The 24,493-nt window shown below is 30.8% G+C and overlaps 1 protein-coding gene across 1 annotated transcript in view; it reads left to right on the top strand.

Annotated features, from left to right (window-relative positions):
- The first annotated feature begins 709 nt into the window (after nucleotides 1-709).
- Nucleotides 710-24,493, top strand: part of LOC113519512 (sericin 1-like) — a 31,519-nt gene continuing 7,735 nt past the window's right edge. Inside the window, exons 1-50 of the mRNA XM_052892458.1 lie at nucleotides 710-778; nucleotides 2,756-2,938; nucleotides 4,471-4,495; nucleotides 4,965-5,036; nucleotides 5,497-5,541; nucleotides 6,058-6,102; nucleotides 6,589-6,609; nucleotides 6,842-6,901; nucleotides 7,382-7,558; nucleotides 7,823-7,876; nucleotides 8,015-8,065; nucleotides 8,706-8,750; nucleotides 9,131-9,151; nucleotides 9,421-9,468; nucleotides 9,841-10,389; nucleotides 10,979-11,050; nucleotides 11,319-11,363; nucleotides 11,594-11,638; nucleotides 12,062-12,082; nucleotides 12,289-12,348; nucleotides 12,805-12,981; nucleotides 13,381-13,434; nucleotides 13,546-13,596; nucleotides 14,215-14,259; nucleotides 14,902-14,922; nucleotides 15,173-15,220; nucleotides 15,354-15,851; nucleotides 16,365-16,436; nucleotides 16,654-16,698; nucleotides 16,915-16,959; nucleotides 17,380-17,400; nucleotides 17,657-17,716; nucleotides 17,924-18,100; nucleotides 18,352-18,405; nucleotides 18,517-18,567; nucleotides 18,975-19,019; nucleotides 19,346-19,366; nucleotides 19,664-19,711; nucleotides 19,903-20,421; nucleotides 20,996-21,067; nucleotides 21,562-21,606; nucleotides 21,716-21,760; nucleotides 22,204-22,224; nucleotides 22,477-22,536; nucleotides 22,744-22,920; nucleotides 23,172-23,225; nucleotides 23,337-23,387; nucleotides 23,795-23,839; nucleotides 24,166-24,186; nucleotides 24,431-24,478. Of these exons, the coding sequence (XP_052748418.1) occupies nucleotides 746-778; nucleotides 2,756-2,938; nucleotides 4,471-4,495; nucleotides 4,965-5,036; nucleotides 5,497-5,541; nucleotides 6,058-6,102; nucleotides 6,589-6,609; nucleotides 6,842-6,901; nucleotides 7,382-7,558; nucleotides 7,823-7,876; nucleotides 8,015-8,065; nucleotides 8,706-8,750; nucleotides 9,131-9,151; nucleotides 9,421-9,468; nucleotides 9,841-10,389; nucleotides 10,979-11,050; nucleotides 11,319-11,363; nucleotides 11,594-11,638; nucleotides 12,062-12,082; nucleotides 12,289-12,348; nucleotides 12,805-12,981; nucleotides 13,381-13,434; nucleotides 13,546-13,596; nucleotides 14,215-14,259; nucleotides 14,902-14,922; nucleotides 15,173-15,220; nucleotides 15,354-15,851; nucleotides 16,365-16,436; nucleotides 16,654-16,698; nucleotides 16,915-16,959; nucleotides 17,380-17,400; nucleotides 17,657-17,716; nucleotides 17,924-18,100; nucleotides 18,352-18,405; nucleotides 18,517-18,567; nucleotides 18,975-19,019; nucleotides 19,346-19,366; nucleotides 19,664-19,711; nucleotides 19,903-20,421; nucleotides 20,996-21,067; nucleotides 21,562-21,606; nucleotides 21,716-21,760; nucleotides 22,204-22,224; nucleotides 22,477-22,536; nucleotides 22,744-22,920; nucleotides 23,172-23,225; nucleotides 23,337-23,387; nucleotides 23,795-23,839; nucleotides 24,166-24,186; nucleotides 24,431-24,478 (4,363 nt within the window). The 5' untranslated portion in view covers nucleotides 710-745. The remainder of the gene's footprint in view (nucleotides 779-2,755; nucleotides 2,939-4,470; nucleotides 4,496-4,964; nucleotides 5,037-5,496; nucleotides 5,542-6,057; nucleotides 6,103-6,588; nucleotides 6,610-6,841; nucleotides 6,902-7,381; nucleotides 7,559-7,822; nucleotides 7,877-8,014; nucleotides 8,066-8,705; nucleotides 8,751-9,130; nucleotides 9,152-9,420; nucleotides 9,469-9,840; nucleotides 10,390-10,978; nucleotides 11,051-11,318; nucleotides 11,364-11,593; nucleotides 11,639-12,061; nucleotides 12,083-12,288; nucleotides 12,349-12,804; nucleotides 12,982-13,380; nucleotides 13,435-13,545; nucleotides 13,597-14,214; nucleotides 14,260-14,901; nucleotides 14,923-15,172; nucleotides 15,221-15,353; nucleotides 15,852-16,364; nucleotides 16,437-16,653; nucleotides 16,699-16,914; nucleotides 16,960-17,379; nucleotides 17,401-17,656; nucleotides 17,717-17,923; nucleotides 18,101-18,351; nucleotides 18,406-18,516; nucleotides 18,568-18,974; nucleotides 19,020-19,345; nucleotides 19,367-19,663; nucleotides 19,712-19,902; nucleotides 20,422-20,995; nucleotides 21,068-21,561; nucleotides 21,607-21,715; nucleotides 21,761-22,203; nucleotides 22,225-22,476; nucleotides 22,537-22,743; nucleotides 22,921-23,171; nucleotides 23,226-23,336; nucleotides 23,388-23,794; nucleotides 23,840-24,165; nucleotides 24,187-24,430; nucleotides 24,479-24,493) is intronic.

Below are 24,493 nucleotides of genomic sequence, written 5' to 3'. Positions count from 1 at the left end.
AGCTGACGACCACAACGTGTTATTTTAAAAAAGCAATACGTAAGGCGTACCATGGATATTACAATGTATTATTATTTATAAGTAAATTTTTTGCCAGCTACCAAGCGTGGCAACTACTGACAATACCCGCCAAAAAGTAGAACCTATATTTAGCAGTGGACACTTAACTGCTGATTTCCACATCATCATCAACCATGATGATGACGCATCTGGTCGTTCACCATTCTAAGTTTTTTTTTTATGGGTGAAAATGGAATGGTAACCCCGCCTGGGCTAACGAGATACACGGGCGGAGCACCAGTGAAGGGTGATAGATGAGAATGAAAACAGGCCAGTTAGCCCATCATGATGAATTCATGAGGAATTAACCACGATAGTTTCCAGAGGGAACCGCGAGGAGGTCGACCTGATTGGGTATATTGCTAGCAATGGGATTCTCAGTCTCCATCACTAACAATCCCTTTCCCCCCCACCATTCTAAGTTGCATAAAAAATGTATAGGCTACGTAGATACGGAAGTGTACGAACACGAGCGAAGCCACAGTACAGAACTAGTGTTATATAAAAAGGCCGGAATTCTAACGCTACACAACACCAGGGTCTCAGCTAATTGACACACAATGCAAACATTATGTTTTTCGTTAATTAAATAGGAAAACATCTGTACACACATATGCGAAGTAAACATTAAATTTCATATAAATATGGCCAGAAAAAAATTACGTACAGTTAGTGATCCCAAAAAATGTCCCTGAAACTGATCGTGTTGGCCGCACTGGTGAGTTTACGTTCGAGATATTAATTGCGAATCGACTACGAAACAGAGATTTTTAATACAACGATACATTTGATCGTAAACCAATAAAGAATCATCTTTATCATCCCTTCTTTGCATGATTTTTTTTTATTGATGAAATATAACCTAGTGATATAATTCATGTTCAAAATTAAAGGAAAAATGTTTAAAAAATATAAATTTGACAGCTACGTTTTTTTTTCTGCATTGGACATTAAAAACGTATCCAGACACGATCAACTTAAAGTGAACTTGGTTTTTTATATAATTTTTGGGCAGTCAATGTTATGATGGAAATTTCCACCATTATGCAAAGAAGGGTTATATCAGCTTTTACCTGTCCACGGGAGGCTTATGATCATAAGCCTCCCTCTAGGGGGGTTTTGCTAGTAGTTACCATTCTTAGCAGGCGGATTAGCCACCGCAGTTAGGCTTTTGGAGATGTTTTAAAAACGCTGCTGCCCATCCCTTGTCTTCCCTTAGTCACCTCTTACGACACATACGGGAAAGGAAGGAGTGGCCTAATCTATGCCAGGATTATATGGGAATAAATAGTTTCTAATAAGTACTTAATTTTTTTTTTTTTTGCTATTTCTAAATCGACTTTTATTATTGTTTTTCAGTTGATTTTAAAAAGTAGGAGTTTTTCAGTTCTGCTTTGTTTTTTTTTTTAAATTTCTTATCTCATAACTCCGTGACTTTTAAATAGATTTAAAAAAATCTTTTTTTTTTTATCTGAAACATCCTTTTATTTTATTTTTTTAATTTACAGATTATTCTCATAGAATTTTTATTAAAGTCTTCAGTAGTTTAATTTTTAAAACAAAATATTTTTTTTTAACCACAATTGAAGTCTTTTTTTTATAAAACACAACCTTTAATTATAAATATAATTAGGGAAAGAACCACAAACCCATTTAGTAACGAAAAAAAAAAACAATAATTTAAATCTCAAATCATATGCCCATATTAATTCATTTATTCTTTTTTTTTTTTTTTTATTTTTCTATCTGCAACCAGTTCTTTTTTAGCTGTTAGCATATAGTGTTATATGTTATAGCCCATACTTAGATTATATAGATAGAGTGTCTACATACAAATGCTTCGAGAAAAACGGCTCAACCCTTTCATACAATTTTGCATGATAAATAGTTATGAGTGATTCCTTTATAACTTCTATATATATTTTGTTTTATAATTTTCGCATCTTTTGCAAATGCGTAAGAACTCATTTTATTTATTAAATAAATTAAATATAGATACGTCAGGATACATTGTGTTCGTAAGTATATAGCACACTGATAAACAAACGAGTCAGCTAATTTAAAAAAAAAAATTAACTAAGAAAAAGTTGACCAGTTTTTGAAACTCGATGCTCTATTTATGTAATCTACCCTCATATATGTTACGATTTAACAAAATTTTTAAATGACTTCCGAAACTTCGAAAGTTGTCGATTCGAAGCTAGCAGTGTCTGTGTATGATAAATTAGTATGAAGCCAAGATACGTTCGCCCCTTGTGACCAATTTACCAGGAATTAACCATGGTGTTTTTCAAAGATCTGCGTGAACGTTTACCTGATTAGGTGTATATTGCTAGCAATAAGATTGCTAGACTGCCCTAATTACTAACAATCCCTTTCCACAAAAAATAATTCAATTTTCTTTAATGGATGATAATGGAGGGATGGAACCAGTAAGAGATGATAGGTGAGGATGAAGCAGGTTACCCCACCATGGCGAATCTAACAAAAAATCGATCACGATGGTTTTCAGGGGGAACCACGAGGAGGTTGACCTAACAGGGTAATATACCCTAGCATACCATACCCTACATAATATAGCTAGCAATGGGGCTACTAATCCCTATTACTAACAATCCCTTCTCCCCCCCCCCCCCACCCCCGTCTTATCGCCTTCTCAAGGTCAGTAAGATGCTGATGATTCTTATTTGTACAGGTGGTAGTAGTTACCTCATCCCCCACTCCATTGCCGGGGTTAGGATTAGGGGTACACACCAAAACAGGAAAACCATGGTGGTCCGGATGGAGCCGACACGACGGAAGCGCCAGGAAAGGTTCCCAGTCTGGCTTGAAGATCGGAGGAGGTGGCTTCCTTAATGACGATTATAAATACCATGCGGTAAGTTCTGTAGAACTTAAGAGGAAAGAAGAGAAGAGAAATAACCATGTAAATGATTTTTCTTAGAACATAACAGGCAAACTAGTTTCACTCGCCTGATGGTAAAAATTACCATCGTCTATTGACGATTAAAAAAATTTCAAGTGTATTTTTAAACCACTAAGATGGCAAACGAGCATACGTCCCACCTGGTGGTAATTGGTTACTATAGCCGATGAACGCCTGCAAGGGACCATTTTTTTATGCAACTTAGAATGGCAAACATGCTGACGACTTACCTGATGGAAAGTGGTAATTTTTGTTTACAGACATGAACGTACCTCACCTATAGTCATCACAGAGTATACTGTTTCGCCCATGATACCTCCCATGCGTTGCCATTCCTGAGGACTCAGGTGTTATGCCTCTGTACCCTGTAAATTCACTACCATATTCCACCCTTCAAACTGAAATACTGCCACGCAGATACAACTGCTTCACGGTTGAAACATGAATAGGATAGAGGTATCCAAGCAAATGACTTTTGTACAAAGTCTCCCTCTGGTCATGTCCTAATTCTAATTGTATGAAAAAATAAACTATTATTTTATGAATATTTTTTGTGTCACATAAAAATATCTTACCTATTATCTCCAAATTATAAACAAGACATTAAATTCGATAACAAGGTTTTTAATAAATTGCTTATGTCAATTTAAAAAAAGGGGCAAAAAATGACATAACAATTACATATAATGAGTTTGAATTTGATAGCTGAACGCGCTTTATTAGTATAGTGACTCGAAATTATATTGTCATTTTTTGACCCATATTTTTTGGGAAAAATAAACACCTCCACTGATAGTAAATTCTATTAAAGAGAAATATTTCGATTTTACCCTTGAAGCTGTTTCTTGCAGCTTGATATAAAAGTATGATAACCTTTATTTATAATATAAATAGATGAAAACAAAAAATACAATAGAGACAATATATTTTACAAGAAATTATCAATATGGATCACTTTAGTTAGTCTATGTGAGTAGAAATCATTAACTATTTTACTTTCTGCCTACCTCAATGGAAGATAGACTAAACCATGTGTATACCTAAATAATCGAGATTTTTTTTTATAGTTTATATTACTTTAGATGTTTGAACCGCCTATAATTTAAATTTCATCAAAACCTAACTGACCCGGCAAACGTTTAAGATTTAAGGAATAAATTATATTTATTTTATAATGGTCAATAAAACAGTAATATCGCAAAATTAATAAATTAAAATATTGACTTAAGAAATAAGTTTTGAGAATAGCACCTTCGGATCCAATATTTAATTGAAATGAATAATTTGTATGATAAAAAGACATTATAATAAAAATATGATAAAATAAAAAGAAAGATAAATAGTGTATTTACATTTTTAATGGACAATATACTAATTTTTGTCCTCGAACGTTAATAAGAACGTCGGAGTAAGAAATTAGTCCAGATCTTCTCGAACTTTGCGATAAACAATTCATTTTTATTAATATAGATTTATATTTTCAGGGTGACAACGTACTTCAACCTTTCGGTAAGTGACAATTTAAAATATAGGTATTATGTACTTAGGGTCTTAATCTTAAAATCATTTCTTTTTGTAAATATATAAGTATTAATAATAATTTATTAATTATATTTTATAATTATTCCAATAAATTTATTAACTAGCTAAATAAAAATTATTTCGATACATAAAAAAATATATGTATAGAATTGTATCAAAATTACCCAAAGGAACATAAGTAGAAAAATGTCAAAATATTTCGAGTTGAGACAGCTGGACTGCCCGTACTAATACGGCGCGTCCAGCTGTCAAATTAATTTTTTTTTTGTTACTTTTGGACCCATGTTACTATGGGAAAAAGATATATTTTGTCTAATAAACTTCCTTAAAGGGTTATTAACGACTTTGATTTCATTCTGTATAAAAAAAGATTCTGATGTCGTGATTACTGATAATTTATAAATGATTAATAATGTTTTAATTTATTGATTTTCAGGTTACTTGGCTAAGGGAGTGACCAATATCGCCGGTGACGCGGGAGCCATTTTGACTAAAATCTCCCATCTGAGTAAGTATTTTTACACTAATTGCATCTCGCGGAATCTCTTACGTGTTTATATAAAAACGCCAATAAAATTTAAATATTATATATTACGAATTTCTGTAAATTTGTGTTACCAAATAGGATAGAATCATTGAAATTAAGATATTAAAGAAATAATTAAAACTAATTAACAATAAATAGTAAAAGTCATAAGATGGGATTAACGGAATTTAATAGTCAATAGTGGTCAGCAGCGGCCCTCTTAAAACATCGCCAAAATGATTGCCAACCCGGCTGCCATACGTAATAACTATGGGCCAAACACTTAAAGGGGATTCCTATGTCCAGCAATGGACAGTTAACAGCTGGTATAATAATGATGAACATAATAGATCAATCGTAGCGGCCAGATCAATTCCCACAAAGCAGATCTCGTTCACAAGTATGACGGGTGGACCATTCAATATTTACTTTTTTTTTTCAGAATACCCCGGCAACTTCGATGACGCCATCAACGTTATCATTGGTGGTGAGTTATATTTCGTTTGTTCATTAATATAAGTATTTTTTTTTAATTTTTAACTGACCCAGTTCTAAATAAAGAAGGATTAATTAAATTAAAAAGAAAAATAATTTGAGCGTCAAATTAAAATTCTAATAACTCTCCGGTGACGAAAAACATCGATAACCGACTAAACTCTCGGGGTTCTCAATATGCTCGATAAATAAGTATTACGTTCTGCATAACGGCAACAATCGACAATTGCCACTAATTACTCCATTAGGGATTGCAGTCGTGAGCAATGTTTTTTTCTGTTTTATTTTAGTCCCCAAAAAATTGTGTTAAAAGTTAACTTCCTACACAAATGGAAAATGAATCTGTCAATACGTTTTTGCTACGGTACACATACTATAGAACGAGACAGCAGAGTTCGACATCTTGTTCTTTCACATGTGTGTGGTAACGAAACTGTATCTAACGAAAGATCAGCTTGTTACTTGACTTGACTGTAGCGTTTGTTACAATTATATATTTTTTTTCCAGTGGCTCGTGCGGCAAGAGGCATCATTAACACTCTAATTCCTGGCCGTGAGTATATTAGCTTTTATTTAAAAAAAAAAACTTATGGTAATAGTGTATAGGTATTTGGTGGAACTTTGACCAGTATTGTTATTATTAGAAAGATTTGAACTCTTTTAAAAATTTATAAAAAAAAAGTGTATTTTCTAATAATATCAAGAGAATTCTTTCTTTTACTCAGAAAAATATTGTGTGTAAAAAGAAAGAGACAAAAATTTATTGAAAAAACATTAATCCTGATACTAACGTAATTATTTAACCTATTTTAATAGCTACGATAAGCATTAGTTATGTTTTTTCCATGAAAGTTACACAATATCTTTGATTCTATATTAATGATTGATTTTAGATTTATTTGACCCTTAGATTTTGATATTTTTTTTTCAAAAGAGCTCGTTCTTTTTCTCATCGAAAATAAAAATCAAATCGTTTATTTCATATCATTTTAGTCCTAATCTAAGTATGAAATACTAATTTTTATTTTTTTTATTTCAGTTGGATCGCTTTTTCAAAACAGTAAGTATACATTTTCATTATTTTTACAAAATTTATTTAGGTACTCATTTTTGTATGCGTAATTTCAAGATAAACCACTTTTATGCGTTTTTTACGTTGTCGTAATAATTGAAAAATAATTTTACCGTTGGTATTTATTCCAAAATTAATAATTATAGTAAACCATTAAATAAATGTAGTAAATAATTACGCACACGATATATTTACTTATTTATTTTGTATTTTTTTACAGTTATCATCGCTATTGCTAGGATTGTCATCTGCGTCGGCGGGTCACTTGGTGACAAAAAAGGTAAATATTTTATATGCAAATATCCAAATTACTGTTTTTCGTAGGATTTTACAAGATATTGATAATCCTTATATATTCTTTATGGATGATAGGTGAAAATAAAAAGGCAGATCAGTTAACCCATTGCGATGAATACACATGGAATTCAGCGCAATGGTTTCCAAGGGGAACCATGTGGAAGTCAACCTGACAGAGTATAATGCTAGCAACGGAACTGATAGTCCACATTACTAACAAACCCTCCCCCCCAGAAGTTTGATATAATGCCGGTATAACCGGTAATTTTATTGGACGTCTCACCCTTCAAATTGAAGTACACCCAATTAAGCACAGCTGTTGATCAGCAGAAACATGAATGATATAGAAGTGTTCAAGCTGACAATTATTATACATTATTATACATTCTCCTTATAGTAATTCAATAATGGAGTTTTCTAAAAATTCTATGGCAGTTTTTTTTATTTTATTTTTCTCTTCCAGGTACCCCAGCGCTTTGCCAGAGCAATTATGGACAGCAATGGGGCCTGTCTAGTTACACCGGTGGCTATGCCAATGCTGAAGTCGTCATCAAGTTCTACAACCTTGTACAAGTTCATTCCCAAGTGGACGATATCGTCGGAAAGTACACGAATGGAAAAGGTGTCAGCTCTCTTTCAGGTAAGTGTTAATAAACTAAAATAAGTAAAAGAAAAAATCTCTTTTGCATAATCGTGACACTTGTATACAGATTTAACAAATTTAAAACAATAATTATCAATATAAATTATATTTGCCGACCTTTTTACCATATAGCGGCTGAGTTATAAATAGTGACAAAGTTGAAAACGGCTGAGACTCAGCCTCTTTAATTAAATTGCATTTAATATATTAATTTCCATTCTATAATTAATTTAATTAATAATTAATTTATTTCTGTTTCAGGTACCGATAAAATCGTTGTGCAGTTGGTAATCGAATTGGGAGATTTGATCGACAGTAAGTATTTGGCATTTTAATAAGTGTTATTTCTTAATTTATTTAAGAATAAAGAATTTGTAATGAAAAAAAATATATAGTTTATAAATATTATATAAATTAATGTAATTATATTTTAATCTACACCTTCTTTTTCAGATAACAACGGTAAATGGAGCCATGAGGATATCGTTACAGCTTTCGTCAAGGGTGAGTGGTCTTCCCCTTCTTTAATTTTTTCATCATCATTATCATCATATCAGCCTTTAATTGTCCAATGCTGAGCCTTCTCCTTGGGAGGATTTGCCAGTGGGTGGCCTTGCTACGCTTGACAGACGGATTGGCAATCGTAGTCAGGCTGTAAAATATTTCAAGAGGGACGCTGCTGCCCATTCCTCGCCCTCCCTTAGTCGACTCTTACGACATCCACGAGAAAGGATGGGGTGGCCTATTCTATGACGGGACCACACGGTCAATTTTTTTTTTAATTACTGATATCACGTTATTATAGTTTGTTTGTTTGATAACTTTCAACACATTAACGTGCATGCATTAGACGGGTTGTGGTAGATGAAACAAGAGATATAGCTAAGGAGAAAGACTTTTAGAACTCAATACGAGTTCCATGTTTGCCTATTCCGCAAGTCTAGATGGAAATTTAAAATTAAATTAAATTAAATCAAAATAAATACATGGTACTGCTCATGTCTATAGGCGACGGTTACCACTTTCCACCAGGTGGGCCGTCAGCTTGTTTGCCATTTTAAGTTGTATAAAAAAATCCATGTCGATGATGATCTCTTTCCTTATCCTGTTAATTGTAACTATTTTTTTTTTCTATTATTTTTAGTTTCGACCGTCATCGGTGTTGTTGGTAACAGTTACGCTAGCGGACGTAAGTATTATACTATTCTTATATTATATATATAACTATATTGACTAAATCTTAATATTTAATCTAAATATTTATACAAGCCCACCTTGGCAAAACACAAGAATTTCTGCATGTAATGTTTCAAGACTTTGTATAAAGTCTCTTATAAGTACTTGTTATGGAATATTTAATTAACAAGTTTGGCATGTTGTTCATTTATATATTGTACTTCAATATAACTTATACAGTATATAAGGTGAACTTAACACCATAAATTTTATAGTGTGATCTACACATCAATCATTAAATCAATATCAGTCAGATCAATAAATAGCAATGAAAAATAAATAAATAAAAATAATTTGTGACTTAATTTACTAATCGTAATTTCCTTTTTACAGTTGGTGAAGATCTTGTGGATTGTAAGTAGTTTTATTATTTTTCTTTTATTATTAAGTTAATCATTACAGCAATAATTATGGTTGCAATTCTCATAATGTACTATAAAGATCGATACAGAAAAATAACAAATCATTTAAAAATAAGTGAAACATTTTGCCTTAGTAAATTTAACAATTTATAATAATTATAACATAGCAGTAGAAACATGAAAAATTGACAATTTTAAAAAGACTTGTAAACAAGTTGATTTAAATAAACATAATTAAAAATGTTCTATTTTCTTTTTTAGCCGTAATCGCCTACGCTGAAAGCAGTTTCAAGGCTCAAGGATATTCTGGTAAGTTTATGACATCTTATCATACCTTTATAATATTTATATTATATAAAAAATATGTAACTAATATATCAAACAGCCTGAACTGCCGAACATAAGTACTATCATAATCATTGTGAATCTACATGGCTGAGATGGTTACCATCTCTATAGACATGAACAGATGTCATACTTTGACATACTTACATGACATACTTTCCATTAGATGAGCCGTCAGCTTACACGCCATTAAAAAAGTATAGAATTTATTATACACTCACTAATATTTGACACCCTTAATTATATTTAGACTCTCGTAATTTTGTTGTAGCCAACTCTATATCTAAATAATTCTTGTCATAGAAAATGACAATAAAACTTTTTTCCTACTTCCAGATCTGGTTTCTTTGGGATCGGAGATAAAGAAGAGAATTTCTGGATACGGACATTTCGACTTCAATGGTGCCTTGAAATCGGATTCAAACAGCAGCAATAGTTCCAATGGCCAGTCTGGTAACAATTCCAGCAGCTCAGACAACTCGAGCGACAACTCCAACGACAGCTCTGACAACAGTTCAAATAATTCAAACAATTCAAGCTCTAGTAACAACTCCAACGACAATTCAAACAGCAATTCTAATAACTCAGACAATTCAAGTTCAAATGGTAGTTCCAACAATAGTTCTAGTGACAATTCAAGTAACTCAAACAATTCGAGTTCAAACGGCAGTTCCAACAATGATTCCAGTGGTAATTCAAGTAACTCGAACAATTCGAGTTCAAATGATAGTTCCAACAATGGTTCCAGTAACAATTCCAGCAACTCCGATAATTCAAGCTCAAATGGCAATTCCAACAATGGATCCAATAGCGACAGCTCAAACAACAGTTCAAATGGTTCAAGCAGTTCAAACAATAGTTCCAAGAACGTACTTCGACCTTTTGGTAAGTGACAATTTAAAATTTGAATATATTTTTAACTTTTTACGTCTATGACATACAAACTAATATGGTGTACTAAATACCATGACTAATTCACAGAATAGTGATAATTACTTGAACAAGATAAAGACATATTCTATTTGCAAATACTTATAAATAATTTATTATTACTTTAAGTTTATAATCGTTAAATTATTTATTAAATAAAATAAATTTAATTACTAGTTAATAAATAACCATTTAACTAGATAATAGTATCGGTACATAAAAAAACCATAAGCAAGAAGGAAAGCGATAAAATATTACGAGCAGTTCTTCATAAAGCAGCACATCCAGCTGTGGAATTAATAAGGCCCAAAAGTGACAAAAGAATTTTGTCACTTTTATACCCTAACATAGGTATTGGAAAATATGTTCAGTTTGTCTGTCTGTTAATAACATTTCGTTAAAAGGATTTCACTCTGTATACAGAGTAACTCAGATCTCGTTATTTATCACAATCTATTAAAATTCAAATTATGTTTATTGAAATAGACTTGTTTATAAGTACTTTATAATTAATAAGCAATAACTTCTTATTATTTATTTCCAGGTTTCTTGGCTAAGGGAGTGACCAATGTCGCCGGTGACGCGAGCGCCATTTTGACTAGCATCTCACAACTGAGTAAGTGCTTTTATACTGGTTGCGCCCCCCGGCATCTTCTCCATAATGTAATATGTATTTATAAAAAAAGCAAAGAAAAGTTGATAATTATAAGAGGAATTTCTGTGAATACACACTTCTAAATAGTAGTAGTAATAGTAGTAATAATATTCAATCCACCTACATATATAATAAGTGTCCTAATATTCAAAGCAGATTAGCTCTCACAAAGCAACACCCGTTCACGAGTATGACGAGCGAAACATTTAATATTTACTTTACTTTTCAGAATTCCCCGGCACCTTCGATGACGCAATCAACGTCGTCATTGGCGGTAAGTTATATTTTGTTTACATCAGTTTAAATTCATAATTACGTTGTTTGTTTATCTCCCTAACAATAAAAAAATTAAGTGTAACGCTTTCGCTACTTCATGTATAAAAAAGAAAGAGTCAACAACGTCCGGCGTCTTGTTCTTTCTCATGTGTGTTATTTACGTTTTAATTAAGTTTCTTACTTGCATTGACTGTAACGTTTGTTTTAATTTTTCTTTTTCTTTTCTAGTGTCTCGTGCGGCAAGGAGCATCATTAACACTCTAATTCCTGGCCGTGAGTATATTTCTTTTTTTTTCCGAAAATACCAACTTACTTTTGTTAATAGCCATGAGTTTTATTTGGTAGAATTTTGAAAATGTAGTTATGTTATTAGAGAAACAATTTTCCTGATGTTTTTCTATTAATATTAAGAAAAATAGTTCTCTTAAGAAAAAGGAGAAAAAAAATAAAAAGCAATTAAATCCCATTCCAGACTAATAATAAATATTTAATTTAATTCCAGAAAAGCTATGATATATATTTACTCTGTTTTGCTACCACAAATGTTGCATCATATCTTTTCCCACTTCGATTTTTATAATTGTTTTAATTTACAGTTCTCCGATTTGTCTCTAAAAAATCATTTAGTCGCTAATTCTAAGTCTTTTCAATCATTATAACTATGTAATACTAATTTATATTTTATTTTTATTTCAGTTGGAACAATCTTTGGAAATAGTAAGTACATATTTTTATTATTTTCAATCCATATTTTCTTTTCGTTTCTTGACACAATAATTGGAAAATAATTTTCCTTTTGAAATTTATGGTAAAATTAGTAATGAAAATAAATTATTAATCATTAATTAAATTTAATAAGTAATTAAATTTAATAAGTAATAATATTGACAATTTATTTACATGTACTTTTTTGTTGTCCACAGTCGTCCTCGCCATTGCTAGGATTGTCATCTGTGTCGGCGGATCACTTGGTGGAAAGACAGGTAAATATTTTATATGCACCTAAAGTTAAGGTATTTAAATTGTCTTTGCCTATATTATATTACAAAATATTTATAAGATCTTAATGTACTTTATATAGATATACAGTTAGATTTTAATTCTTAAGGCTATGATGTTATGCCTCCGTCAGTATATTATAATATTACTGCCATCCAGGCCTTTAAACTAAAATACAGTTATGTTACCATAACCCTCTAGTAATTTAATATTTAACGCAAAGTTTTGTCGGGATTTCCTTACAGTTTAATTTTTTTTTTCTGTTCCATGTCTTGCAAACCCTTGTTGGATTTTACATTATACACACATATACATTAAATACTCATACATCGCCAATCTTGACAATATAATAGGATTTTACGCCTCCATCCGTACCCTATAATTTTATTGCCATCGTTTTCTTCCCTTGCAGTTCTTTTATTTTTATTCTTCTGTCCCAGGCTCTGCAGCACTTTGCCAGAAGAATTACGGACAGCAATGGGGCTTGTCTAGTTACACCGGTGGCTACGCCAGCGCTGAAGCCGTCATCAAGTTCTACAACCTTGCACAAGTTCATTCCCAAGTGGACGATGTCGTCGGAAAGTACACGAATGGAAAAGGTGTCAGCTCTCTATCAGGTTAGTTTTTTTCTTCTTCATTCGTTATTCACTTCATGTAGTTGCACTTGTATGTGACAAATCTAGAAATTTTTAAACAAATTTAAACTTTAATTTATTGATTAAAAATTTTAATTAATATAAAATATATTTTTTTGAAGGTAGGGAAATAGACGGTAATTTGACGGTAGGGAAATAAATAAAATTATAATGTAAAAATTTGACGTTCATAAGCGGCTAAAATGTCCTACATGAATAAATGATTTTTGAATTTTGAATTTTGAATTTTGAAGCCCGTTTTGTTGAACATTGGCTAAGTGTGAGCGTCAAAATTGTAAAAGGCTCAAACTCAGCGGCTTTAATTTAAATTATATTAATTTTAAGTAACTATTCAATAATGTTAATTTATTTCTGTTTCAGGCACCGATAAAATCGTTGTACAGTTGGTCACCGAATTGGGAGATCTATTTGACAGTAAGTACTTGATATTTTAAAGAGTGTGCTCTATTCTACTTATTAAAAATAAAATATATATTTTCATAAAAAATTATGCAATGGTATACTAATCCACATTTTCTTTTACAGAGAACAGCGGCAAATTCAGTCAAGAGGACTTCATCACAGTTTTCGTCAAGGGTGAGTGGTTTTCCTATTCTATAACTTTTGCTGGTTTTTACCTAATATTATATATAAGATATATTAATGTAAGCTTGTTCGACTGATAAATTTGAGTGCCGTAACGCCGCATACAATCACATTTAGCATTTTGCGAGATTTTCTATATTTTGACCGTGTTATATAACTTTAACTTTTTTATATGAATGTGAAACAAAATCTTTATGTGATAGATGCGTAAGTAATTGAATATAGGTTTCTATCGTGACAGGACTAGGGACTTTGAAATACAAATCGGTGATTTTTCAGCAAGTAAAATTTCTAAATACATAATCTTCTTAAGAACTTCAGTTTCGAACCTTCCAAATTGACAATATTTTGTAAAAGATTCCTTCTACGTGTCCAGGAAATCACATATCCCCATATGTGATTTCCTGGAAACTCGAAACTGAAGACACATTTGAAAGATCCACTTTCTTGATTAGACTTAAAATGACTCAAATATTTTTGCCTATCCCAAATATACTAGATAGAAAAATTAACGAATATCCAACAACTAAAACAGGTATCCTCTTAAGACATTTATCTTCTTTTTTACGATTATTCAAAATAACTTGTTTTTTATTTTATATTTTCCAGTTTCCACTGTCATTGGTGTGGTTGGTAACAGTTACTCTAGCGGGCGTGAGTATTATACTGGTTATTTATATATTTATATTAAAAAGGTTGGCAGATATTTATACTAAATATCTGCCAACCTTTTTAATACACAAAACCTTGTATTAGCAATGTTAATGTTATGTAAAATCTGTTTCTCTTTATGCAACTTAGAATGGCAAACAAGCTGACGGCCCACCTGATGGAAAGTGGTAATCGTCGCCTATACACATGAGCAGTACCATGGACATAACAGAGTATACTGTTTTGCCCATGATACCACCTATGCGTTACCATTTCTGAGGACTCAGGTGTTATTCGACTATACCCTGTAAATTTACTGCCACATCCCACCCTTCAAACCAAAACAAAGCCATGCAAACATAACTGCTTCACGGCAGAATTATAAATATGACAGAGGTGTCCAAGCAAACGACTTTTATGCAAAGTCTCCCTCTGGTAAATTATACTTGTCATGGAATATTTGCTAAACAAATTTAGCATGTCTTTTTATACATTCATTAAACTTGATAATAGATAGCGTAAAAGGAAAACGTAACATCACAATTATTATATCTATCCATCAATCGTTAAATCAATATCAATCTTAAATAACAATAAGAAAGTTTTGTACTTTATTTTACTTATCATTTCGTTTTCTTTTTGCAGTTGGCGCAGAACTCGTTGATTGTAAGTATTTTTGTTATTTCATAAGTCACTCATTATAGTATTATTTATAACTGCAGTTCTTATAATGTACTATCATTTCTAAACCTATATTAATAACATACGTAGACTTAAAAATAAGTAAAATATTTTGCAACAATTAACAATTCAAGAATTGATAACAATTGTAATACAGCGATTGAAACATTAAAATTAAAATTAACACAAGATAATTTAAATACATACATTAAAAATATTCTATTTCCTTTTACAGCCATAATCTCCTACGCTGAAAGCAGTTTCAAGGCTCAAGGATACTCTGGTTAGTTTTACGTCTTTTTACAGTCAACTAAAATTTGATACTGATATAATATAATTAATACACATGTAATCCACACATCAATATCTAAAAAATTTTCGCCATTGAAAATTGACAATATTTTTTTTTATCCCAGATCTAGCTTCTTTGGGAGCGGAAATAAAGAAGAGAATTTCTGCATACGGACGCTTCAACTTCAACGGTGCTTTAAAATGGGATTCAAACGGCAGCAGCAGTTCAAACAATTCGAGCAACAATTCTAACAATAGCTCTAACAACAGTTCGAATAACTCGAATAATTCCAGCTCAAACAATGATTCCAGCAAAAATTCTAATAACTCGGACAATTCAAGCTCAAATGACAGTTCCAACAATAGTTCCAGTGGCAATTCGAGTAACTCGAACAATTCAAGCTCAAATGACAGTTCGAACAATAGTTCCAGTGGCAATTCAAGTAACTCGGACAATTCAAGCTCAAATGACAGTTCCAACAATAATTCCAGTAACAATTCAAGTAACTCGGACAATTCCAGCTCCAACGACAGTTCCAACAATGGTTCCACTAGCGACAGTTCTAACAACAATTCAAATGGTTCAAGCAGTTCGAATTCCAACAGTGTACTTCAACCTTTTGGTAAGTAATAATTTAAAATTTGAATATAATTTTTACTTTAAACATTACGTATAAAGCGCTATGGATTAAACACCATAGCCAGAGCATAGAATATTGTTAACAATTAACGAGATAAAGATATTTTCTCTTTGTAAATACTTATAACTAATTTATTAAAATAATTAAATTAATGTTTAATAATTACTAAAGTATTTGGTGAATATAACAAAAAATAATGTCGATACATAGAAAAGCATAATAAATAAGGTAAAATCAAAATTAATCTTTCCTTCCAAAAAACATGTGTCGAAAAACGACAAAAAAATTCGAGCAGCTGCTCGTAACACTACGCATTGAACTGTCAAATTTGTCACTTTAGGATCCTATCATGGATCTTGGAAAAATTTCCAATTTGACTGTTAGAACACTCCCTTTAAAGGATTTTACTCTGTTTATAGAATAATTTTGACCTCGTAATGTATGACAATGTACCAATGATTACGTTTTTAATAATGTTCTATTATTAATTTTCAGGTTTCCTGGCTAAAGGAGTAACCAATGTCGCTGGTGACGCGAGCGCCATTTTGTCTAACATCTCTCATCTTAGTAAGTGTTTTTATACTAAATGTGCCCCAGAATCGACTGCATAATATAGTGTGTGTATTTATAAAAAAAAAACAAGACTACTAAATATTAAACAAACAACTTAAGCAAAGCGACATAACAAATCAGTCGTAGCCACCAAATCAAATGTATTCCCACAATGCAATACCCGTTCACGAGTATGACGGGCGAACTATTTCATATTTACCTCATTTTTCAGAATTCCCCGGCACCTTCGATGACGCTATCAACGTCGTTATTGGCGGTAAGTTATGTTTTGTTTACGTCAGTTTAAATTATTCCAAATTAAGTAATAGAAACGTTCTCGCTACTCATTACATAAAATATTGTAGAAAGAGACAGCAACATCCGGCGACTTGTTGCTTCTCATACGTGTTTAAGAAAACGTGTCTAACAGGCGTTTACTTTGTTACTCACTTTGACTGCAATGTTTGTTACAATTTTCTTTTTTCTTTTCTAGTGTCTCGTGCAGCAAGGAGCATCATTAACACTCTAATTCCTGGCCGTGAGTACATTTCCTTTTTTTTTCAGTAAAAGAAAATTGAGTAATTGTAATATATAATTTGTTATAACATAATAGTTGTACACTGTAAAAGCATACTGATATTGTTAGAAAAACATTTGTACTATTTATACAGTTTGCAGTAAAATATTTTCTATTAATATCAACAAAAGCTTTTTTAATTCTTGAAAAAAAAGTAGAAAAGTTTATTGAAAATAATTTAGACCTATTTCTGACTAATAACAAATATTTAATCTGATTAGTTAGTTTTTTTACAAAACTTAAAACTAACTTTTAAATTATCCTTTCTCACTTAGATTCTGATAATTGCCTTCATCAACAATTCTCTGATTTTCATTTTTATAATGCCACTTTAGTCATTATAACTATATAATACTAATATGTATTTTAATTTTATTTCAGTTGGATCAATCTTTGGAAACAGTAAGTACATACTTTCATTACTTTAAACCATTTTCTGTTAACGTTTGTTGTCACAATAATTGGAAAATAATTTAATTGTCGATATTTGTCTGCTTTCAAAAATAAAATTAATTAAAACTAATTAAAAAACAATCATTAATAATAATTAATGATTAATTTAGTAATTAATTAATTGATCGATTAAAATTTAATTAAATAAACTTCATAAATAATTTTCTTGACAATTTATTTATGTATATATTTTTATTTTCCACAGTCGTCCTCGCCATTGCTAGGATTGTCATCTGCGTCGGCGGATCACTTGGTGGAAAGACAGGTAAATATTTTGTGTTCACAAAATTAAAATATCTTACAAGATATTTATAAGATCTTAATACATTATACATACATAGATCTTAATACATTATAAATACTCATACGTCGCTGATCCTAAAAATTTTAGGATTTTATGCCTCCATCCTATAATTTCATTGCCATCGTTTTCTTCCCTTGCAGTTCTTTTATTTTTATTCTTCTGTCCCAGGCTCTGCAGCACTTTGCCAGAAGAATTACGGACAGCAATGGGGCTTGTCTAGTTACACCGGTGGCTACGCCAGTGCTGAAGCTGTCATCAAGTTCTACAACCTTGCACAAGTTCATTCTCAAGTGGACGATGTCGTCGGAAAATACACAAATGGAAAAGGCGTCAGTTCTCTATCAGGTGTGAATTCGTTTCTTCTTCATAAGTGTTTCATTATTAAATGAGGAATCCAGTAATTTTAAAACAATAATTAATAAAAAATATATATTTGCCACTCGTTCTGCTACACAATGGCTGAGTGTGAGCGGCAAAATTGAAAATGACTGAAACTCAGCCGCTTTAAATTAAATTAAATTCAAATTATATTAATTACAATAATTTAATTTTGTTTTAATAATTTATTTAATAATGTTAATTAATTTCTGTTTTAGGCACCGATAAAATTGTTGTACAGTTGGTCACCGAATTGGGAGATCTATTTGACAGTAAGTACTTGATATTTTAAAGAGTGTACTCTCTTCTACTTATTAAAAATAAAATGTTTATTTTCATAAAAAATTATGCAATGGTATACTAATCCACATTTTCTTTTATAGAGAACAGCGGTAAATTCAGTCAAGAGGACTTCGTTACAGTTTTCGTCAAGGGTGAGTGGTTTTCCTTATCTAATTTTTATTAATATTATGAATATTGGCGTAAGTTTGTTCGATTGATAACTCATCCAATCACATTTAGAATTTTACTGAGTTTGTCACATCTTTACCGTATTTGGTAATATTGACTATTTGTGTATGAATATTAAATAAAAGTATCACGAAATAAATGCGAAAATAGATGAATATATATATCACGATAGAACTACGTTCTACCTGAGAAAGGAGTCAAACCGAAGACGGCGTGAATGTATGATACGGATAGACGCCTCTGACACTCGATTCTCTCTGCCTATGAAAAGCTAGAAAGAAAATACAACTCCTAGAGATACTGTTCTTTTAAGACATCTATCTTCTTTTTGTTTACTATTCAAAGTAACTTATTTTTTATTATTTTCCAGTTTCCACTGTCATTGGTGTGGTTGGTAACAGTTACTCGGGCGGACGTAAGTATTACACTGTTTATTTATTTATTTATAACAACTTTCTTGGTCACTTATATTAATAGTTCAAAAAGCAGACTTAGTGCCAATCAGCAACACCTGCTAACCTTTGTAAAACACAGAAATTTGTGTATGCAGTTTTTAAATTATGTAACAACTTTTTAATAAACTAATTAAACTTTAATATATCTAGAAAGTATATGGTGTCTTAACACCATAATGATTACTAGTCTCGTCTACCCATCAACTGTTAAATCAGTATCAATTATAAACAACACTAAAATAGTTTTGTGATTTGACTTTTACTTATCATACTTTTCTTTTTCCAGTTGGTGCAAAACTTGTCGATTGTAAGTATTTTTATTATTTATTATTTTATTACATTAAGACACTCATTAAAACATTATTTATAATTGCAGTTCTTATAATGTACTATAAGGATTAAAATAGATAAATAACAAATCACCCACATTAATATTAACATACCTAGTTACAAAATATATAAAATATTTTTCATCATTTAATTTAATACTTAATAATAATTGTAACCCAACGATAAAAACATAAAACACTGATAATCTTAAAGATACTTGTAAACAAATTTATTTAAATAAACATTATTAAAAATATTCTGTCTTCTTTTTCAGCCGTAATCTCCTACGCTGAAAGCAGTTTCAAGGCTCAAGGATATTCTGGTTAGTTTTACTAAATTTTATCATCTACGATCTATATTATATGTAAAAACAAAAAAATTATGTCTTAAAGTAAAACTTGAATTTTTCCATACAGTCAAATAAAATTTAATACTGAAAATGCTATAATCAATATCAATATCTAAAAAGTTTTTGCCATTTAAAATGACAATAATTTTATTTTCTTCTTCTAGATTTAGCTTCTTTGGGATCGGAGATAAAGAAGAGAATTTCAGGATACGGACATTTTAACTTCAACGGTGCTTTGAAGTCGGACTCTGACTCAAACAACAGCAGTGGTTTCAACGGCCAGTCTGGCAATAATTCAAACAGCTCAGGCAACTCAAGCAATAACTCTAACAACAGTTCAAATAATTCGAGCAATTCCAATGATAGTTCTAACAACTCAAGCTCAAATGACAGTTCCAACAATAGTTCCAGTGACAATTCAAGTAACTCGGGCAATTCAAGCTCAAATGACAGTTCCAACAATAGTTCCAATGGCAATTCAAGTAACGCAAATAATTCGAGTTCAAACGACAGTTCCAACAATGGTTCCAGTGGTAATTCGAGTGACTCGAACAATTCGAGTTCAAACGACAGTTCCAACAATGGTTCCAGTGATAATTCAAGTGACTCGAACAATTCGAGTGATAGCTCTAACAACAGTTCAAATGGTTCAAGCAGTTCGAACAACGTACTCCAACCTTTTGGTAAGTAACAATTTAAAATTTGAATATGCTTTTTACTTTATTTATATGAATATTACAAAAGTAATATTCATATAAATAAAGTAAAGTAAAGTCTTAAGTCCACCTTAGTACTTTAACTAAGGTGGACTTAAGACTATCAATAGTGCACAAAATAGTAACAATTGACGAATGTAAGCTAAAGGCATTTTCTTTTCGTAAATATTAATTAATAATTTATTTATTTTTGTTACATTAATTATTACATTATTACATTATTTAAGAATTATTACATTATTTATTAAATACACAATAAATATAACTACTTGTTATTAATAGAAGATTACTTAATAATACCGATAAACATTCAAGCAGCTCCTTATCACACAAAGCGTCTGTCTGTCAAATTACGAGTAGTGTAATTTAAATTTTTTGGCTCTTTTGAATCCTAACATTGGTCTTGGAAAAAATGTCGAATTTGACTCGTAAACCATTCTTTAAATGGATTTCACTCTATACTCGTGTACAGGATAACTCTGATCTCTTGATTTATGACAATTTGTTAATGATTAATAACATTTTTTTCTTTATTTCTCAGGTTTCTTGGCTAAGGGAGTGACCAATGTTGCTGGAGACGCGAGCGCCATTTTGACTAGCATCTCCCATCTGAGTAAGTACTTTTATACTAATTACACCCCACGGTATCTCCTCCACAATGTAGTATGTGTGTATTTATTTTATTATTTTTTGAATATTATAAGACAAAATTTTGTGCATGCAAACTACCAATTATTCTTTATTGCACACAAACGTAGTGATAAAAATATTTAATTTTAAACATAATGTACAAAGGCGAGCTTATCTCTAATAAGAGATTTCTTCCAACAAACCTTAAAAACATTTATTAGTATAGGATCATGAAAAATTAAAATATTACACAAACAACTAAAGCAAAGTAACATAATAAGTCAGTCGTAGTGATCAATTAATTCAATTTCAATTTCATTTCAAATTTCATTTCATTTCATTTCATTTCATTTCATTTCATTTCATTTCATTTCATTTCATTTCATTTCATTTCATCAAAGCAAATCAATTCCTACAAAGCAGCACCCATTCACGAGTATGATGAGCGAAACGTTTCATATTTTCTTTATTTTTCAGAATTCCCCGGCACCTTCGACGACGCCATCAAGGTCGTCATTGGCGGTAAGTTATATATTGTTTACGTCACTTTGAAAACGTGTCTAACAGGCGATTACTTTGTTACTCAGTTTAACTGTAATATTTGTTACAATTTTCTTTTTTTCTTTTCTAGTGTCTCGTGCGGCAAGGAGCATCATTAACACTCTAATTCCTGGCCGTGAGTACATTTCTCTTTTTTTTATCAGAAAAAGGAAATTGAGTAATTATAATATATAATTTGTTACAATATAATAATTGTAAACTGTAAAAGCACACTGATATTGTTAGAAAAACATTTGTATTATTTATACAATTTGCAGAAAAAAATTTTTTATTAATATCAAGAATAGTATTTATTCTTTTACAAAAGGAAAGTAAAATGAAAGAGTTTATTGAGAATAATTTGGACCTATTTCTGACTAATAATAAATAATTGAGCTAATTTCCAAATAGCTATGATTAAATTTAGGTGTTAACTGGTTTTTCTTTTACAAAACTTACGGGATATCTTTTTCTTACTTCGATTTTGATAATTGTCTTCATTAACAATTCTCCTATTTTCATTTTTATAATGCCACTTTAATCATTATAACTATGTAATACATTTTATTTTTATTTCAGTTGGATCAATCTTTGGAAATAGTAAGTACATATGTTCATTACTTTAAACCATTTTCTGTTAACGTTTGTTGTCACAATAATTGGAAAATAATTTTATTGTCAATATTTGTCTGCTTTCATAAAATTAATTATTAATTTTACTAAATTAATCATTAATAATATTTAATGATTAATGTAGAAATTAATTAATTGATCGATTAAAAATTAATTAAATAAATTTCATAAATAATTATCTTGACAATTCATTTATGTATATATTTTTGTTTTCCACAGTCGTCCTCGCCATTGCTAGGATTGTCATCTGCGTCGGCGGATCACTTGGTGGAAAGACAGGTAAATATTTTGTGTTCCCAAAATTAAAATATCTTACAAGATATTTATAAGATCTTAATACATTATACATACATAGATCTTAATACATTATAAATACTCATACGTCGCTGATCCTAAAAATTTTAGGGTTTTATGCCTCCATCCTATAATTTCATTGCCATCGTTTTCTTCCCTTGCAGTTCTTTTATTTTTATTCTTCTGTCCCAGGCTCTGCAGCACTTTGCCAGAAGAATTACGGACAGCAATGGGGCTTGTCTAGTTACACCGGTGGCTACGCCAGCGCTGAAGCCGTCATCAAGTTCTACAACCTTGCACAAGTTCATTCCCAAGTGGACGATGTCGTCGGAAAGTACACGAATGGAAAAGGTGTCAGCTCTCTGTCAGGTGTGAATTCGTTTCTTCTTCATAAGTGTTTCATTATTAAATGACGAATCCAGTAATTTTAAAACAATAATTAATAAAAAATATATATTTGCCACTCGTTCTGCTACACAATAGCTGAGTGTGAGCGGCAAAATTAAAAATGATTGAAACTCAGCTACTTTAAATTAAATTAAATTTACATTATATAAATTACAAAAATTTAATTTTGTTTTAATAAACTATTCAGTAATGTTAATTAATTTCTATTTCAGGCACCGATAAAATCGTTGTACAGTTGGTCACCGAATTAGGAGATCTATTTGACAGTAAGTACTTGATATTTTAAAGAGTGTGCTCTATTCTACTTATTAAAAATAAAATATATATTTTCATAAAAAAATATGCAATGGTATACTAATCCACATTTTCTTTTATAGAGAACAGCGGTAAATTCAGTCAAGAGGACTTCGTTACAGTTTTCGTCAAGGGTGAGTGGTTTTCCTTATCTAATTTTTATTAATATTATGAATATTGGCGTAAGTTTGTTCGATTGATAACTCATCCAATCACATTTAGAATTTTACTGAGTTTGTCACATCTTTACCGTATTTGGTAATATTGACTATTTGTGTATGAATATTAAATAAAAGTATCACGAAATAAATGCGAAAATAGATGAATATATATATCACGATAGAACTACGTTCTACCTGAGAAAGGAGTCAAACCGAAGACGGCGTGAATGTATGATACGGATAGACGCCTCTGACACTCGATTCTCTCTGCCTATGAAAAGCTAGAAAGAAAATACAACTCCTAGAGATACTGTTCTTTTAAGACATCTATCTTCTTTTTGTTTACTATTCAAAGTAACTTATTTTTTATTATTTTCCAGTTTCCACTGTCATTGGTGTGGTTGGTAACAGTTACTCGGGCGGACGTAAGTATTACACTGTTTATTTATTTATTTATAACAACTTTCTTGGCGACTTATATTAATAGTTCAAAAAGCAGACTTAGTGCCAATCAGCAACACCTGCTAACCTTTGTAAAACATAGAAATTTATGTATGCAGTTTTTAAATTATGTAACAACTTTTTAATAAACTAATTAAACTTTAATATATCTAGAAAGTATATGGTATCTTAACACCATAATGATTACTAGTCTCGTCTACCCATCAACTGTTAAATCAGTATCAATTATAAGAAACACTAAAACGGTTTTGTGATTTGACTTTTACTTATCATACTTTTCTTTTTCCAGTTGGTGCAAAACTTGTCGATTGTAAGTATTTTTATATTTACAATTCTAATAATGTACTGTAAAAATTAAAATAGATAAATAATAAATCATTTATAAGCCTACATTAATAACATCCCTAAACCTATTAATAAAATAAGTAAAATATTTTTCATCAGTTAATTTAATACATAATAATATTTGTAATCCAAGATAAAAACATAAAACACATGTGTTTACAAGTTGATTTAAATTAACGTTACTAAATATTTTCTGTCTTCTTTTTTAGCCGTAATCTCCTACGCTGAAAGCAGTTTCAAGGCTCAAGGATATTCTGGTTAGTTTTACAAAA

Source organism: Galleria mellonella, unplaced genomic scaffold, assembly GCF_026898425.1.
Source record: "Galleria mellonella isolate WM207_F2 unplaced genomic scaffold, CSIRO_AGI_GalMel_v1 utg158, whole genome shotgun sequence".
NCBI classification, from domain to species: domain Eukaryota; kingdom Metazoa; phylum Arthropoda; class Insecta; order Lepidoptera; family Pyralidae; genus Galleria; species Galleria mellonella.
The sequence above is the reverse complement of the archived record's forward strand: the minus strand, read 5'-3'. Positions and strand labels throughout refer to the sequence as shown.